This window comes from Heloderma suspectum, chromosome 10 (genome assembly GCF_057233095.1).
Source record: "Heloderma suspectum isolate Gila_16-S chromosome 10, 16-S_ref, whole genome shotgun sequence".
Lineage (NCBI taxonomy): Eukaryota > Metazoa > Chordata > Lepidosauria > Squamata > Helodermatidae > Heloderma > Heloderma suspectum.
The window spans coordinates 7,817,588-7,835,061 of NC_139467.1; the positions used below are offsets into that span (position 1 = coordinate 7,817,588).

General features: G+C 41.3%; 1 protein-coding gene across 6 annotated transcripts in view; it reads right to left on the reverse strand.

The window, feature by feature from the left end:
• The window catches only part of ZNF541 (zinc finger protein 541), a 56,627-nt gene extending 42,377 nt beyond the window's left edge, over positions 1 to 14,250 (reverse strand). The window contains exons 1-4 of one of the 6 annotated variants that reach the window (XM_084814914.1): positions 13,805 to 14,250; positions 11,509 to 11,750; positions 8,281 to 8,624; positions 260 to 503 (exon numbers count right to left, since the gene is read on the reverse strand). In XM_084814914.1, coding sequence (XP_084671040.1) covers positions 260 to 503; positions 8,281 to 8,624; positions 11,509 to 11,510 — 590 coding nt within the window. In that variant the 5' untranslated portion in view covers positions 11,511 to 11,750; positions 13,805 to 14,250. The other 5 variants (XM_084814913.1, XM_084814915.1, XM_084814917.1 and 2 more) reach the window with 5 other exon arrangements.
• Between the last annotated feature and the right edge of the window lie 3,224 nt (positions 14,251 to 17,474).

Consider the following 17,474-nt stretch of genomic DNA (forward strand, 5'->3'; position numbering starts at 1 on the left):
TGGACTAGAGTTCTATTAAACCTGAAAGCTTACTGCACTTGCAGAACTGTGTGCTTACACCATGGACACAAAGCAAATCCATTGGCAGTTTTGCCATTTACTTAACAGGAAGGCAGATTAAGTCACACATTACTAAGGAATAATAATTCTGTGTGCATCTGTACCAGGCACTAACCAAACTGGAATAGGCTAGATGTCTACCGTAGCAGAAACTGTCTTTATACATTTAAATCAGTTTTATTGGCAAACAGATACATACAGGTGGTCCTGCCGCTTAAATGCTTTGCTGCAGATCTTACAGACATGTTTCCGTTCCTGGCTGTGAGTCACATAATGTTTGCTGAGAGAGCTGGTGCTACTGAAAACCTTCCCACAGAGGCTGCAATCCAGGAAAGGAGCTTGAGGGGAGCTTTGCTGGTGCTTTCCTTTCTTTCCACTGCCAGAACTGGATCTGCCTCCTTGCTCCACTTCTTTAGGTGCTGAAGGAGCAGGAAGCCCCAATTCTAAATCAGTAAAGACAACTTTTAGCTCATTTACACAGTATATGGTGTTGGTCAGTCAATAAGAGTGTGTCCTAGGAAGCCTCTAGTTCAAGTCTGACCTTAGCCAGGAATGCACTAGGCAGCATTAGGCAAGGCATTTTTGACCCCAGCCCAACCCATCTAAAATATGTGGATAATAATACTGACCTACCTTATAGTTCTTGTAAAGCAGGTGTAGGGAATCTCAGGCCCACAGGCCAAATCCAGCCCTCCTGGGATCCCAGTCCAGCCACCTGGGGTTCTCCAGATGGCCATGCCCCCTTTTCCTGGCCACACCTCCTTTCCCCTGACCATTTGTTGGCTTTCCACCTTTTCCACAGTTTCTTTCCCACTCCTAAAAGTTTGAAATGCCTCTCTTAAGGTTTACTTACTGACAGCAAGAGCTTTAAGATAAAATATGCTGCCTTTGGCCCTGCCCACCACTGGAATGCAGCCCCTGAGAGCTTCTCCAAAATGGATCTTCAGCTTTTGGGCTCAAAGAAGTTCTCTACCCCTGTTGTAAGGTTTAATGAGATAGTGGTCACATTCACATAAAACACTAAGCCAGAGTTCTGGTTCAATCATAACCCTATGCTTTTCTGCCCTGGTAAGTTCCGGGCTAGTTTTGCTGCTCCCACTTGCATGATGAGCCAAGTTGAGGCAATCAGGCAGCATACATGAGCATCCTTGCTTGCAAATGATAAGCCAGGATTCTGAAAAATTCTGGCTTAGCATTTTGTGGGAATGCAGCCAATTAATTTGAAGCTCTTTGGCACTCAGGAAAAACACTATATATATATATATGTATATGTATATAAATGCTACCTCCCTATATTATCAAAGTGGGAATACTTGCAACTGGGATGTTCCGGAGTCTCACGTAATGGGATGGGGGAGGGGTGTCTTTGCAATCACAACAGAATATCCCCTCTCTAAAGTACTACTGGGTTCCACATGTCCAGCTCCATCAGCCAGTGAGGAATGTCCCTGGCAGAACAGCATAGGGTATGGGCCTGTTTTGGCGGCAGGGGGTGGATTCTACTCATTAGGCAGAGACTAAGCAAAGTTCACTCTCTTCTCAGCCAACACAAAAACCATTGGTGGGATAACTTTGGTTTTTCCTGCCTGCTAGTTCTTTGCAAAACAGATCCTTTTGGCTTCAACAGAGACTAGCCCCTTTGCCATCAAAAAAATGGGGGGGGGGGGTTTGAGGAGGACACCAGCCCTGAAAGCCCAATTCCATCCCAAGTTTCTTTCAGAGGTTAACACCTCCCCCTTTGCCAGTATTATTAAATCAGCCACACTAGATGCAGAGGCCTTTTGAACATACTAAGATTTAAAACTGATTTTAAAATTTCCTCTCAATAGTATAATTTTTTTTCAGAACTTATATTGTGCCAAGTTGGATATAATTTTAGGAAACTTTGTAGTCTGATCATCCGGAAGCCTCAGGACAGGTAAAAGCAAATATAAAATCAGTATTTCAATGAAATAAAACTAGTTTAACAAATTGTATGATTCCACTCCATATCACTTTAACCCTACCAGCAGTATACTCCTTTAAGTGTGCAATCCTATGCATGTTTAAACAGAAAAAAGTCCTACAACTCCCAGCATTCCCCAAACAGCATAGGACTTTTTTCTGTCTAAACATGCATAGGACTGTAATGTGGCACTTGTCATGTATGTGTATGAGTGTAGGTTACACATTAAACCAAGTCCCAATCAATTTAGGGCAGCCTTCCCCAAACTGATGCCCTCCTATATTGTTTTCAGCAGTTCTGTTCAGTTTTGCCACTTACTAAGCACTACTGATTTTTTTTTCCTTTAAAAAAAAAATCCACCTCATTCTACAATCTTTACAACAGGATTAGGCAATATGGCAGTTGTTGTTGTTGTTCAGTCGTTAAGTCGTGTCCGACTCTTCGTGACCCCATGGACCATAGCACGCCAGGCCTTCCTGTCCTGCGCTCTCTCCCGGAGCGTGCTCAAGTTCATATTCATTGCATCGGTGATGCTATCTAGCCATCTCATCCTCTGCCGTCCCCTTCCAGACACTTATCTTTGTTCCCATCAAGGTGCCCTATCCTCCCAACTATTTTTTTTAAAAATTAACACATTTTCTTACTGGCAGCTGTAATCACCTTAAACCAAAATAAGGGCTTCCAACAGCTGCCATTTCCCATGAATGCCTCAAGTTAACTGTCCTTTGTGACTAGTCCAGAATTCTGAAGGACTAGGAAAAAAACGGAAAAATTCAGAAAAAACGTTTTTTTTCCAGTTTTTCCCAAGGACTGTTTCTGATTCCCCTCCCCGCCAATTGAAAAATTTAACAGCTTTGGATTATTATTTTTTTTTTAGAATTTAAGACAAAGTATTTATATATTGTTAACAAACACTCTCTTCCAACAACCTAAGAGACGACTTTATACATGGACTTCACCAGACGGTCGACACCGAAATCAGATTGACTACATCCTTTGTAGCCAAAGGTGGTGGACATCTATGCAGTTGGTAAAAACAAGACCTGGAGCTGACTGGAGTTCAGATCATGAACTTCTTATTGCACAATTTAGAATCAGTCTAAAGAGAATAGGGAAGACCCACAGATCAGTTAGATATGAGCTCACGAATATTCCTAATGAATATGCAGTGGAGGTGAAGAATAGATTTAAGGGACTAGACTTAGTAGATAGGGTCTCGGAAGAACTATGGACAGACGTTTGCAACATTGTTCAGGAGGCGGCAACAAAAAACGTCCCAAAGAAAAAGAAAACCAAGAAGGCAAGATGGCTGTCTGCTGAGACACTGGAAGCTGCCCAAGAAAGAAGGAAAGCAAAAGGCAACAGTGATAGGGGGAGATATGCCCAATTCAATGCAAAATTCCAGAGGTTAGCCAGAAGAGATAAGGAATTATTTTTAAACAAGCAATGCGCAGAAGCGGAAGAAGATAATAGAATAGGAAGGACAAGAGACCTCGTCCAGAAAATTAGAAACATCGGAGGTAAATTCCAGGCAAAAATGGGTATGATCAAAAACAAAGATGGCAAGGACCTAACAGAAGCAGAAGAGATCAAGAAAAGGTGACAAGAATATAAGGAAGATCTGTATAGGAAGGATAATAATATTGGGGATAGATTTGATGGTGTGGTCAGTGAGCTAGAGCCAGACATCCTGAAGAGTGAGGTTGAATGGGCCTTAAGAAGCATTGCTAATAACAAGGCAGCAGGAGATGACGGTATCCCAGCTGAACTGTTTAAACTCTTGCAAGATGATGCTGTCAAAGTGATGCCAGCAAATTTGGAAAACACAAGAATGGTCAACAGATTGGAAAAGATCAACTTATATCCCCATACCAAAAAAGGGAAGCACCAAAGAATGTTCAAACTATCGAACAGCGGCACTTATTTCACATGCCAGTAAGGTAATGCTCAAGATCTTGCAAGGTAGACTCCAGCAATTCATGGAACGAGAATTGCCAGATGTACCTAGACAGCATAGTAAGAAGCAGAGACATCACCTTGCCGACAAAGGTCCGTCTAATCAAAGCTATGGTTTTCCTAGTAGTAACGTATGGCTGTGAGAGCTAGACTATAAGGAAGGCTGAGCGCCGAAGAACTGATGCTTTCGAACTGTGGTGCTGGAGAAGACTCTTACGAGGCCCCTGGACTGCAAGGAGGTCAAACCAGTCAATCCTAAAGAAAATCAACCCTGACTGCTCATTGGAAGGACAGATACTGAAGCTGAAGCTCAAATATTTTGGCCACCTAACGCGAAGCGAAAACTCCCTGGAAAAGACCCTGATGCTGGGAAAGACTGAAGGCAAAAGGAGAAGGGGACGGCAGAAGATGAGATGGCTAGATAGCATCACCGATGCAATGAATATGGACTTCAGCACGCTCCGGGAGAGAGCGCAGGACAGAAAGGCCTGGCGTGTTATGGTCCATGGGGTCACGAAGAGTCGGACACGACTGAACAACTGAACAACAACAACAAGCTGGGTTTAGAAAAGGCAGAGGAACTAGAGACCAAATTGCCAATATCTGCTGGATAATGGAGAAAGCCAGGGAGTTTCAGAAAAACATCTATTTCTGTTTTATTGACTATTGCAAAGCCTTTGACTGTGTGGATCATAACAAATTGTGGCAAGTTCTTGGTGGGATGGGGATACCAAGTCGTCTTGTCTGCCTCCTGAGGAATCTGTATAACGACCAAGTAGCGACGGTAAGAACAGACCACGGAACAATGGACTGGTTTAAGATTGGGAAAGGAGTACGGCAGGGTTGTATACTCTCACCCTACCTATTCAACCTGTATGCAGAACACATCATGCGACGTGCTGGGCTTAATTAAGCCAAGGCTGGAGTTAAAATCGCTGGAAGAAACATTAACAATCTCCAATATGCAGATGATAACACTTTAATGGCTGAAAGCGAGGAGGAGCTGAGGAACCTCATGATGAAGGTGAAAGAAGAAAGTGCAAAAGCTGGGTTGCAATTAAACCTCAAAAAAACCAAGATTATGTCAACCAGCTTGATTGATAACTGGCACATAGAGGGAGAAAATGTGGAGGCAGTGACAGACTGTCTTTCTAGGCACAAAGATTACTGCAGACGCTGACTGCAGCCAGGAAATCAGAAGACGTTTACTTCTTGGGAAGACAGCAATGACAAATCTTGATACAATAGTTAAGAGCAGAGACACCACACTGACAACAAAGGTCCGCATAATTAAAGCAGTGGTATTCCCCGTCGTAACCTATGGCTGCGAGAGCTGGACCATAAGGAAGGCTGAGCGAAGGAAGATAGATGCTTTTGAACTGTGGTGCTGGAGGAAAATTCTGAGAGTGCCTTGGACTGCAAGAAGATCAAACCAGTGCATACTCCAGGAAATCAAACCAGACTGCTCACTTGAGGGAAGGATATTAAAGGCAAAACTGAAGTACTTTGGCCACATCATGAGAAGACAGGATACCCTGGAAAAGATGCTGATGCTAGGGAAAGCGGAAGGCAAAAGGAAGAGGGGCCGACCAAGGGCAAGATGGATGGATGATATTCTGGAGGTGACGGACTCGACCTTGGGGGAGCTGGGGGTGGCAACGGCCGACAGGAAGCTCTGGCATGGGCTGGTCCATGAAGTCAAGAAGAGTCAGAAGCGACTGACCAAATAAACAACAACAAACCTAACCTTTACTCCCCCACAAAATGATTTCTAAAAACTACATAATAAGAACACTTTTATAGAAAGACTAGAGATATAAAATGTCGAAATAACGAAGCCATGGGGAAAAATAATTTTTAATCCTCTCTGTAAGATTCCCAGCATAGTTCTTTCATTCTGTATTAAAATTATTGATCTAAAGTATATTTCACTGATAGACATTTATGCTCTGTTTCCTAACATGTGAGTAGAGACACCATTGTGCGTTCTTGACAGTAAATGTGCATTCTCGACAGCTTGGGTTTTGCTCTATAGAATCCTGTTTCTGGTGCTGTAGCAGTCATTTAATGTAGTTCACATCTATGCAGATAATAATTACAAATTTACTGAGTTTCTTTTTTAAAGTTTTAAAATATAATTATGGTTTGCTCATAAAATTAATTCATACATAAAATAACTTTAGGAACAGAAAGGCTGCTTTATGTTCCTAAAGCAGCCCTCCCTAACCTTGGGCCCTCCAGATGTTTGAACTACAGTGCCCAGCATTCTTGACAATCAGTCATGCTGCCTGAGGCTGATGGAAGCTGAAGTCCAAAATTTCTGGAGGGCATTTGGTTGAGAAAGGCTGTCTTAAAGCAACAAACTGACCTCAGATCTGTAAAGAGAGCTAAAAAAATAAGTATTGCTTATTTTTCAGTGTTTCCAAAATTTCCAATTTTTCCAGAAAACACCCCCAGAAAAAAAATAGTTTTTTTCCATGGCCTCAAAATTTCCAGAAATTTTACATCTCTAGACTAGTCACGCCTCCCATGGCAGCCATTTTGTGATAGTGCCAAAGACATTTTCTCACATTTCCAAATGTGTCCACAGACCCACAAATGTTGCCCACCCCGGTCTACAAACTCCACCACCAATATGCAAAGATGACACACCACTGTCTTGAAACAAACAGGCAAATACAGTGTACATAATGATACTACCACAGCATTAAATCTGTATGGCTGATAAAACTTATGTGATGACCGTAACATGCTTCAGTGGACACGACTGGCCTATGTTTGTACCAAGAGAGAAGTAGCATCAGAATCTGCAGGTGCTGCAAACAGGCAGCGGAAGTGGTATCAAATCAATTTTGATCAAACCTCAAAATTTCAGGATATAATTTTAGTATTCCACCCAAGATATATTTTGCTTCATTTCCCATAATTTGAGACAAAATAAAGTCAAACTAAAATTTGCTGCAGTCCTATAAAGAATTCTGATACTCATTTCTCTTTATAATTTTAGACCACCAATAACCAGAGTTTTCTGAGCAGCGTATAGGTAAATTTAAAAACATAACTTACAAAACAGTAAACAATCATAAGAACATCACATAATAAAGTCAAGATAAATCCAGCAGCAAAGGATAAAGACAATGCAGCACTTAAAACCAAAGTAAAAACAACAGCAAAATAAACAGTGTAACGATCTAAAAGCTCTCAAAACAATTCTTACAATGCCTGGGAAAGTAAAATGTTCTTCAGATAGGACACCACCACTGAAAAGGCCCTCTGTCTTGAACTGTATAAAGCATGTCCATAAATAGAAATCCTCTAGAATTATCACTCATTTACCATTAGCTTTGTATACAAGCCCTGCAAGGCTAGAGCACAGTCACCCAACACAGATACTGAGAGAGCAATCCTATGTCCACTAGTCAGTGGCTAGACAGCCATAGGATATGAGGCCGTAGGATATGAGTGCTCTGAGGTCAGTTCCTGGAGAACCGACCTTCCCCCCCGCTTCCATGCTGCCAAAATGGGGTGTTCCGGGGGATGTTCCAGGGCGAGGAAGGTGGAAATGCCAGTATGACATATCCTATGTGTCATCCAGCAGCCTCCTCCCCCACTCCGCCTTCCCACAGCTAGGCAGCCGAAATCAGCAGTCTATCCGCAAATGCAGGGCTGGAGTAATGCAGAGGGAACAATCCCCTCCGTGCTTCTCCTGCCCTGCATTGGATAGGTGGTCACCTATCCCCACAGGATTGCGCCCTTAACTATTTTGCTGTGTTCAGGAAGGAAGGCAAAATTCCTACCTACCAAACAACAAAAAGGGTAAAATGAGTAAGCAGAACTAAGTGAGAAGAGGAGGGGAGAGTTTTGCTACTCAACTCAACTGTCAAAAGAAAAAGGGGACGGGAAATGCAAAATTCCCTTCCCAATGCTGTTCACCCTAAGATCCTTATTATACCCTTGCAAAACTTAATGATTTCTGCTGCACTTTTAAGTTTGCAAAATGCTTTGTTACTCCTGTCTTCCTCAAAACAAGCCATGGGCTACAGCTCCCTGGTACATGACCACTGTATGACCACTGTATCTTTACAGACATGCATCTCCCCTTTCATTCTTTATGGTCCTTGTGGAAAAACACAAGAATATACATGGCAGTGTTATAAACTGAAACTAATAACAATCCTATTTTACAGATGGAAGTGACCTGACCACATAAGGAACCCACAGCTGAACTAAGATTAGAATGCATGTTTCCCAGATTTAATTTAGACTAATTTAGCACTCTGCTAAATTAGCTATTAACAGCTATAACCAGGACTACTCACCATGCAAGAGTGGCCGTGAGTCTGTGTCACAATCATCAAGGAGTTTAGCAGAATCACAGTCCTTCACTGAATACAAAGACAACGTGTCCAAGTTGTCCTCCAAAGAGTCATTATTCGTATTTGTGGCCGAAAAGCTGGGATCCACATCCAGATTGCTCAATCCTGAATAAATCATGTCTCTCATATCTGTACACAGATCATGGCTAAAAGTATCGCTACAGTCCAAAGCCTGATTCCCTGAAAACTCATGAAGCTGCATCTCAGAATGGAGGGAGCTTTCATCGCTGAGGTGGTACTGGTCCATATTCAGCCACCTTCTGTGTATGTACTTCGGACTGAGCTTCCTAAACAAAAGATTAAGAGGGAAATGGGAGACAGAAAAAAGGCTGTGAGTCTGAGTCACAATCATCAAGGAATTTAACAGAAACCAGACATGTACATGTCAGAGTAATACCAGAACTCATCCACTAGCCCAAATGTAAACCAGACACTACCAGATAATACTCAACACAAACATTATTCTGTGTTTCAATTAGAAATAGTTTCTGTGCAGATTACAAACACAAAACTCAAGCAAGGCAACTAGATCTATCAGGCTATTAAATACTGTGATTACCAAGAACATCTCAATGCATGTTAATTTATGAAACAAATCTGTTCAGAATTTATAACTGGCGGATCTATCAACTAAAGTTTTTCTGATTAATTGTTGGGAGACACTTTTACTTGGTATTAGCAAACTTTAATCCCTGAGTATACTTAACAGCCCACCTTATTCATTTTCTCAGGCTATTTTGTTTCTGTTGTGTTATTATAATAAGGAATGAAATAGGAAGATTTTTTTCCTTCCAACAGTAAATGGCAGCTTGTCTTTCTTAAATCCTCAGTGGTGTGATACTGATCATGCCTATTTTCTAATAAAAAGCATGAGAGCATCAAACAACTTGAACATCCTGGGCTGCTTCTAGATGAGGATTTCTTGTGGAATCTGCATGGCTCGTTCACTCGTATTTTATGGGAGGCCTTCACAACACTGTCATTCATTTGTAATCCTCCCGAGTTTTCCCAGTTCAGTTTCCGTCTTCTTTCTTATTCGAGAAAGTCCAATTTTTTTGAGCAGAATAGTAATGCAATCTCCACAGGTGTAGATTCCTTTAGTACTACTCTCCCATCATTTAAGAGGAGTGATACTGATGTGGGCAGTGACTGACTGGGCAGGTGAACCTATCATAGCGCATTGCTCAAATGGGGATGACAGGAAAGGGTTTTTTTTAATCATATAGAATTATAGGGGTATTGCCCTATAACATTCTTTCATTTAAGTATTTATTATTATATTATTATTATTATTATTATATTTTAAAAATAGCCAGAAAATTCTTTAGTGCTACTTAAATCACTGATAAAAAAAATAAATGGGTGAGAAAAATGGAAAGGATATATAGAATGAATGGTGAGCTGTAATAGGTTCAGCTGCGGAATAAGTTAAGTCACTACTCACATCAAAACCACACCTCTTTAAAGCGCTAAGGGTGCTGGCACAGAATTAACATAGCAGGATGCACACACCAAAAAAGCATAACATCCATAGTGATGTAAATCAGTTGCAATTCTGCTTGTAGTTTACAGTGGATTTGTTAACGCTAGAAGCCATCCATGTGGAAGCATCTCCTCTGGAAGCCCTTGAAGATATTACCAGATGAGGTTGTGATTATTTATTGTTTTAAAAAGGGGCTCCATTAACAACAGACTAACTACTGAACGCCTGATAGTTGTAATTATTTTGGACTCTATACCTCTTATTTTCTACTAGTAGTTAGGGCTTGAGTTGGGGTTCACTGGAGTTTAGTCTCTGAACCTGTTTCCAGTGCTGTGTCTCAATCTTGAAACAACTTAAAGTACTGATTAATATGTATAGTTTGAAAAATCAAAGCTCTTCATGGAATTTAGAGGTTTTTCCTAGTTACCTTAAGGTTAACATGTGGCTGCATATAATTTCTACAGCTAGAGTAACTATGGATGAATCAACACCCATTCTAATTTCTCAACTAACGAACGTAATCCTATATTGTTAAGTTTCTTCAATTTATTAATGCTGGTTTTCTATTACTTTCACTCAGTACACCTGAAATCTTTCTACCTTGTAGGCCCCTTCCAACCCTACTATTCTATTATTCTACCTGTCACTAATTAGAAAAACACTTGAACAGAACACTCAATACCAAAAGAATTACATATCCAGTACAAATACTACAACTAAAATGAAAGTATGCCTAATTCACTCCAAATGCTGATTTCCGTTTTCTGGTCACAGAGTTTGGGAACAGTTTAACATGATTTAAAATGAATCCAACTGTGTTTGGAGGATGAAGCTCTAGCTCATATTCCTTAGAGATGTCCTGTTTGTGAAAGCCAAAAGGGCAAAACCAATTGGTGAAGAAAATGATTTATTGAAAAATTGGTTTTAAATCTTCCCAAATCCCAATGTGTTTCAAACATCAACAGTCTTCCGCAGGGAAAACTGAAAATAAACAATTATTCACAACAAAATTAAAAAACAGAATGTACCTTTCTGCTACATCCATTTAGAAATTATAACAGAATGTTTGAAGGCTTCTTTTTTAGAAACTCATTAGAATTATTGAGAATCTTGGTCGCTTACACAAGGCTGAGGACCGCTATATTATTAGATAAGATATAAAACCATAATCATCTTTCCGACTACAAGGAAAAGGAAAGTGAGACAATGAAACTAATCAATCCCTTTCTGCCGAGAAGGAACATAGAGATCTGGTTCACACATAATAGCTACCTATGGGCTAAAAACTCCAGAGTTAGCAGTGGCCACACTGGAGCAAACACGCTGCCTCCCGCGCACCCGCTTCCGCTTTCTTTCCAGATCACCAAACAACCCAGGAGCCCTCGTTCTTGGGGTGTTGCCATGATGTGTGAGCCCAACATCAGGTTGTTGAATGTTCAAACACCTTTCTTTTTTCCCATAGTTAGCTGTTATTTGCAAACTTGTTTTCTGAAACCAAACTGCTTTGCCTTTTGTTCATTTTTATGCTACGCGGTGCAGACCTTTTCTGTTTTATTTATGAATGGCCTACTAATGTAATAACGAAATATGCAACTGCTTTTTAAAAGGTGTACATGTGACTATTAACTCCAGTTTCAATGGAAATTTAAGTATGCTAATTTCTGCAAATAACAGGGGCAATAACTTACATATGCAAAACTATGCATGGAGATTCATGATGTTTGGGGTGTAGGATTGGTCCCTCTTATTTTACAAAGGCTTACAAAAATCTGCTCATCGGTGCTGTTTGCCAGCAATAAAGCACAGTTCACCAACACTTCTTTTTGCCTTCACAGTGATAATGGAAAGAGGTGGCTGCAGTTCAAAATCCTACAGTCCGATATTCTTAGCCATAGCATATGTTTTGGGGGAATTCTGGGAAAAATGTACCCTAAGGATAAAAAGAGTAGCAAGAATTTCAATTCACATCAACTCAGAACTACATTCAGTATTTATGTGCATACTTTTAATCAAAAGAATCAATTCAACCTTTTACCCTAAGAAAATACGGGTACAGAATATATTTAAATTTCTTCTTCCCATTTTCTTACAAATGTTAAGGTACATTACTTTTAGCTAGGCATAGAGAGGCAACATTTTTTGCTATAATACTGAAGGCCACATACTCCCTAATCAAACTTGTGGGGAGCCATTTTCTTTAATGACTATTAAAAAGCTAACAAAAATGGACAATTTACCACTGGATGAAAATGGGATGGGGACAGACAGGAAAAAGGGAAAGTGTTTGGGGGGGCATATATTATTGAAGGGATTTCAAAGTGATCTAGTATATTCCTCTGTATCCCGCCACTATTAACAGAATGCCATTCCCAATCTATACATATTATAGCATACATCATTCCAGAGCATGGGACTAAGATGCTTAAACCATTGATGCCTCTAGGAAAGGCAAAAAGATGCAAGTGAGATATGTTCACTCTACAGGATAAAAAAGTGCTAACACTTTTCATAGGTAGCCAGCCAATATAAAAAACTTTAACACACATATATGGCAGCTAGAATTACAGCATACAGATATTTTTAGGTCATGTTTTCAAGTGAAATTAATACTAATAAAATATTATGCATTTCCATTGCACTTTCAGTATGCCAGCATCTTCATAATTCTATCCATGTGCCAGGTAAAAATATCAAAGCCGTTTACATTCTCTTATTGGCTAAGCCACAACTATAGGCTCCCCTCCCACCAAAATTTGCCAAAGCCCAGGCCTCAATATTTTTCTGATTGGTCTGGCTTGGATGTGGGGATAATGCTAGGACAGGGAAAGGATATTTAATATTAAATTTTTAAGTAAACATATGGAATGAAAAAGAATGTTTGATTTTCTTCCTAAGATTAGTAGCTTTTCTTAAACTGTACATTTTGCATTTCCTTCAATTTCAAAAGAGATTTTATTAATAAATATGCTTATTTAAATTATTTAAATATTTCATCATTGGATTGGTTATAAGGCTATCAATCAACTTAAATCCTTGGATCAGCCAACAGCCACCATTTGTAGGTGTTCTGTCGGAATTTACTGATTTTCAATATGATTTTATATGTTTTCTTTCTACATAATGTTTTACTTTTGAAATCCCAAGGCAGTGCAAGTTGAACAAATAAAATAAAACCCTCATAAAAGTAAACTAAACCTGAAAGTGGAAAGCAATGAAGTAAAACTATGGTTATTCTTAAATGTTGCTTTTGTTAGTCAACATGGGCATTTGTAAGAAATGGAAAGGTAAAATATACGATTTCAAAATAAAAAATATCAACAGTACCATAGGACAACAGGGCCCTGAGGAAAAGATCATTAATCAAAACCACAAAGGAAAGTACACTACTAGAATAATAGCATTCTTGCAAATATCTATAATTTTAACAGGAAAAACCCTCATACAGCAACTATCTACAAATACTTTTAAAGCCCAGGAAAGAAATTATGTATTTATTTAGCCTTTTGCGGTACTAGCTAAAAATTGGATTCTATGCTCCAAATAAATTAAATTATTCTCCCAACTGTGCCTGGGTTGCATTCTTTCTACAGATCAAACCTAAGGCCACCCTGGGAATAGGGGAGATTCTCTCAGCCATCCATGGATCTGGCAGCCCCACAAAGCTGGTCACTAAGAGTGGGGAAGGAGGATGGGGAAGGAGGATGGGGAAGGACCCCTTACGGGTTGGAAGCGCCCTTCCCCCACGAAGTCTAGGCCCGCAGTCGCCCCATTCAGAAGAGGATCTGCAATTGTCCCCGGTCCTTTGCGAAGGGCCTCCTCCTCCTCCTGGCAAGTGAGCAATTGCTCCTAGGGGTGAGGGAGTGAGATATTTGCACAAGTCCAGAGCGGAGGACTGGCTGCTGCTCCCATAATTTGGAGTGGGAGCTGCCCCTACCCTTGCTTGAAGTCGAAGGGGGGACGGGCGGGAGGAGGCCGGCCCCTTACCACAGGCGGAGAGGAAGGCTTTTGTTGCTCCTAAACGGGAGCAAGGATGATGCGGTGGTGTAAACTTAAACGGACAGGAGAGGGGGAGGGGCTGCTCCTCCCCTTCTAGGGAAGGGGGGCGTCGTTGCACCTCCCTGTGAGACGGGGAGAGGGGAGAAGCAGAAGGAGCTGCGCCTTCCCGTGGAGGGGGATGGAGTTGGGGGGGCGGTTGCACCTGCACCTGATGGGGGAGGGGGAGGTTGCTCTTCCCCTGGGGGGGAGGAGCCGCCCCTTCCTGAGGAGGAAAAAAGGGGGGAGCGGGAGGGTGAGGGGGGGCAAGCAGAAGCAGGCGACTGCTTTACCCGTCGTCTCGCGCCCGCTCCTCCCCCCCTTCCTTTTTTTCTCTCTCTCTCTCTCGCCTCCTTTGCTCGCGCCTGCTTCGCAGCTCGCTGGCCACGCCCCCTGCCTGCTGGCGCCGCCCACGCGCCCGACCCCGAACGGCTCGAAGCGAAGGATGGAAGGGAAAGGGAAGAGCGGCAGCAGGTCGCTGCCGGCATGACAACGGGGGCGGGGCAGATAGGGGGCTACCGCCGCAGCTCGGCGTCCGTCGACTTCTTCTCGCATGCGTTTTTGGCGGGAAAAAGGTGCCTCTCGCTAGGCGCCGCCATTTTGCGAGGAAGTTGGGAGGCGCGAAAACAGCAGGGGGAGGGGTTGAGAGAAACTGAGCAAAGTGTGAGGGAGATGGGCCCAAGGAAAAAAGCAGGGCTAAATATATCATAGTGTGTGTGTATATATATATATATATATATATATATACACACACACACACACACACACACGCACCATAAATGTATATATTTATATTTATATATTTAAAGTATTTTATCCCACTCCTCAAGTGAAGAAGGATCCAAGAGCAGCTTACATATAATCATTAAATCAAGGCAGTTCCACCCCACAATCTAAAAAACAACACACAAGGAAAAAGGAAAGGGGAGGGAGAAGGAAAAAAAATACACAATTAAAATACATACAAACCAAGGGTCCATCTAGTCCAGCATTCTGTTCACACAGTGGCCAGCCAGCTGTTGACCAGGAACCCACAAGCAGGGCATGAATGCAACAGCACCCTCTCACCCATGTTCCTCAGCAGCTGGTGTACATAAGCTCACTGTCTCTGGTACTGGAGGTAGCAACATAGCCATCAAGACTCATAAGCCATTGATAGCCTTTTCCTCCAGGAATTTGTCCAACTCCCTTTTAAAGCCATCCAAATTGGTGACCATCACTACATCCTATAGTAGTGAGTTACATAGTTTAACTATGTGCTGTGTGAAGTACTTCCTTTTATCAATCCTGAGTCTCCCACCAATCAACTTCACAGGATGGCCCTGGGTTCTAATATTTTGAGAGAGAAAAATCTCTCCCTGTCCACATTCTCCACACCATGCATAATTTTGTAAACCTCTATCATGTCTCCCCTTACCCTGTTTTTCCAAGCTAAATGATCCCAGCTGTTGTAACCTTCTCTCATAGGGGAGATGCTCCAGCTCTTTGATCATTTTAGTTGCCCTTTCCTGCACTTTTTCCAGCTCTACAATATCTTTTTAGATATAGGGACCAGAACTGTACACAGTATTCCAAGTGTGGTCACACCATAGATTTGTATAGGGGCAGTATGATATTGGTGGTTTTATTCTCAATTCCTTTTCTAATTATGCCTAACATGGAGTTTGCCTTTTTTAGCACAGCCGCCCACTGGGTTGACATCTTCATTGAGCTGTCTACCACAACCCCAAGATGTCTTTCCTGGTCTGTCACCTCTAGTTCAGATCCCATCAAGCTATATTGAAGTTGGGATTTTTTGCCCCAACGTACATCACTTTACACTTGCTTACGTTGAACTGCATTTGCCATTTAGATGCCCATTCTCCCAGTCTGGAGATATACTTTTGGAGCTCTTCACAATCCCTTGTTGTTTTAACCACCCTAAATAATTTGGCAAATTCCATGTAGGGCAAAATTAGTAAAGGAAATGAACATAAAACTTCCAAGGGACAATTAAGACACAATTCATCATTAATCCCTCAGTTATGATCAATAGGAAGAAATATAATGGGCAGAACCTGCAACCAGGAATTCTTTTAATCAACTGTGAAAAGGACATTTACTGAACTGGACTTACTTGTGAGTAAACATGACAGAAGAATCTTGGGCACTGCTAGATAATATGCTGCTGTACCGAATGCTGTGTAGAACCACAGTTTTACTTACAGAAAGACAAGCGGCTGATCCATTTAAGCCTGCACCTCTTCCTCCACACCATTTTAAGACTCTGACCATGAAGATTTCATGACTTTCAACATGACTTCTCCCCTACCCCCTGCACCTTTTTGTAATGTGTTGCCTGATCTGGAGACCTCAAAAGTTTCCCACAATTTTGTGCATATTTGTTTATCCTAGTAACGGTATTGCCAGGCCATGGATTTAGGATTTAGGAATTTCTTATGGAAATTCCAGTACAGCTGACTTTTTAGTTAACATATGGAAGCAACTCAAGTGTCAAAGCACTCTTTTCTACTCCCTGGTGCAATTCCTGTAGTCAATGGCTGCTGCACTGGCATTTGGTCACAACTACTATGTGACACAGTTATGCAAGAGTCACCTTGTGTGATGTCTTGAAGCACCTCTGCCTCCTTAGAGTAGGATGGTAACTTTTGGGCACCACTTTCACCAGAGGACAGCCTGAAGTAACTCATTTAAGACTCAGTCCTATGCATGTTTAGATGGAAAAAGCCCTACAGTTCCCAGCATTCCCCAGCCAGCCATGCATAGGTTTGTACCCTTAATATCTTTTTGCCCTAGTTTCTTGATTTGTGAAGTGGAGATTATATCCTGGTTTACATCACAAGACAATTGTAAAGCTTCATAAACACTTACAAAGGAAAAAAAAACATTTCATAGATCTTTTATTCTTAAGAGGCACTATTCTTGCTAGGACATTTAAGATTTTGATTTCAGGCCCTGCTCTATATCTTATAATTTAGTATATTAATATTGACCAATAAATAGCTGATGTGATTTTAATTCAGAGGAATATTTTTCTTTGCCAGAATGTGTTCTACTATAGGATGTTACTGCTCCCCCTGGCCATAATCATGCTCTAACTCATATCATGGAGGATGGGGGAACAGGGAAGACTGCATTAGTAGTACTACAACTTTTTAATGCTGTGAAAATGGAGTCACCTGTTTCATACTAAAAAAACAGAGAATAAAGGAATCGCCAGCACAATAAAGTAAGTAGCCAACTTTGGTTGTAAAACTGTTTTCTTCTGCCAGCCATCTGCTCCTTATTGCAGTATATTGGTGAAATCAGAGGAAGTTTACAACTTCCAGACAATGCCTGGGTTCACACATGACAACCCACAGTAGAATAACAACCTACACTCAATTCTTATTCAACCTTGAGTGTGAGTTGTCATGTTGTGTGAACCCTGTGCTACATGATCCTAGAAGCAAACAGTTATATTTACCTTGTTTCAGAGTAAGGGAACACAAAGGATCTCACTTCCTATTTCATCACAAATACTTGGAAACTCACCATAGGCAAAGGTTATCCTCTGGTCTCCAGCTTTTGTTGACAATTCAAAATGGAGTAATCAGTGTCAGATACAAAATCACAGTGTGCA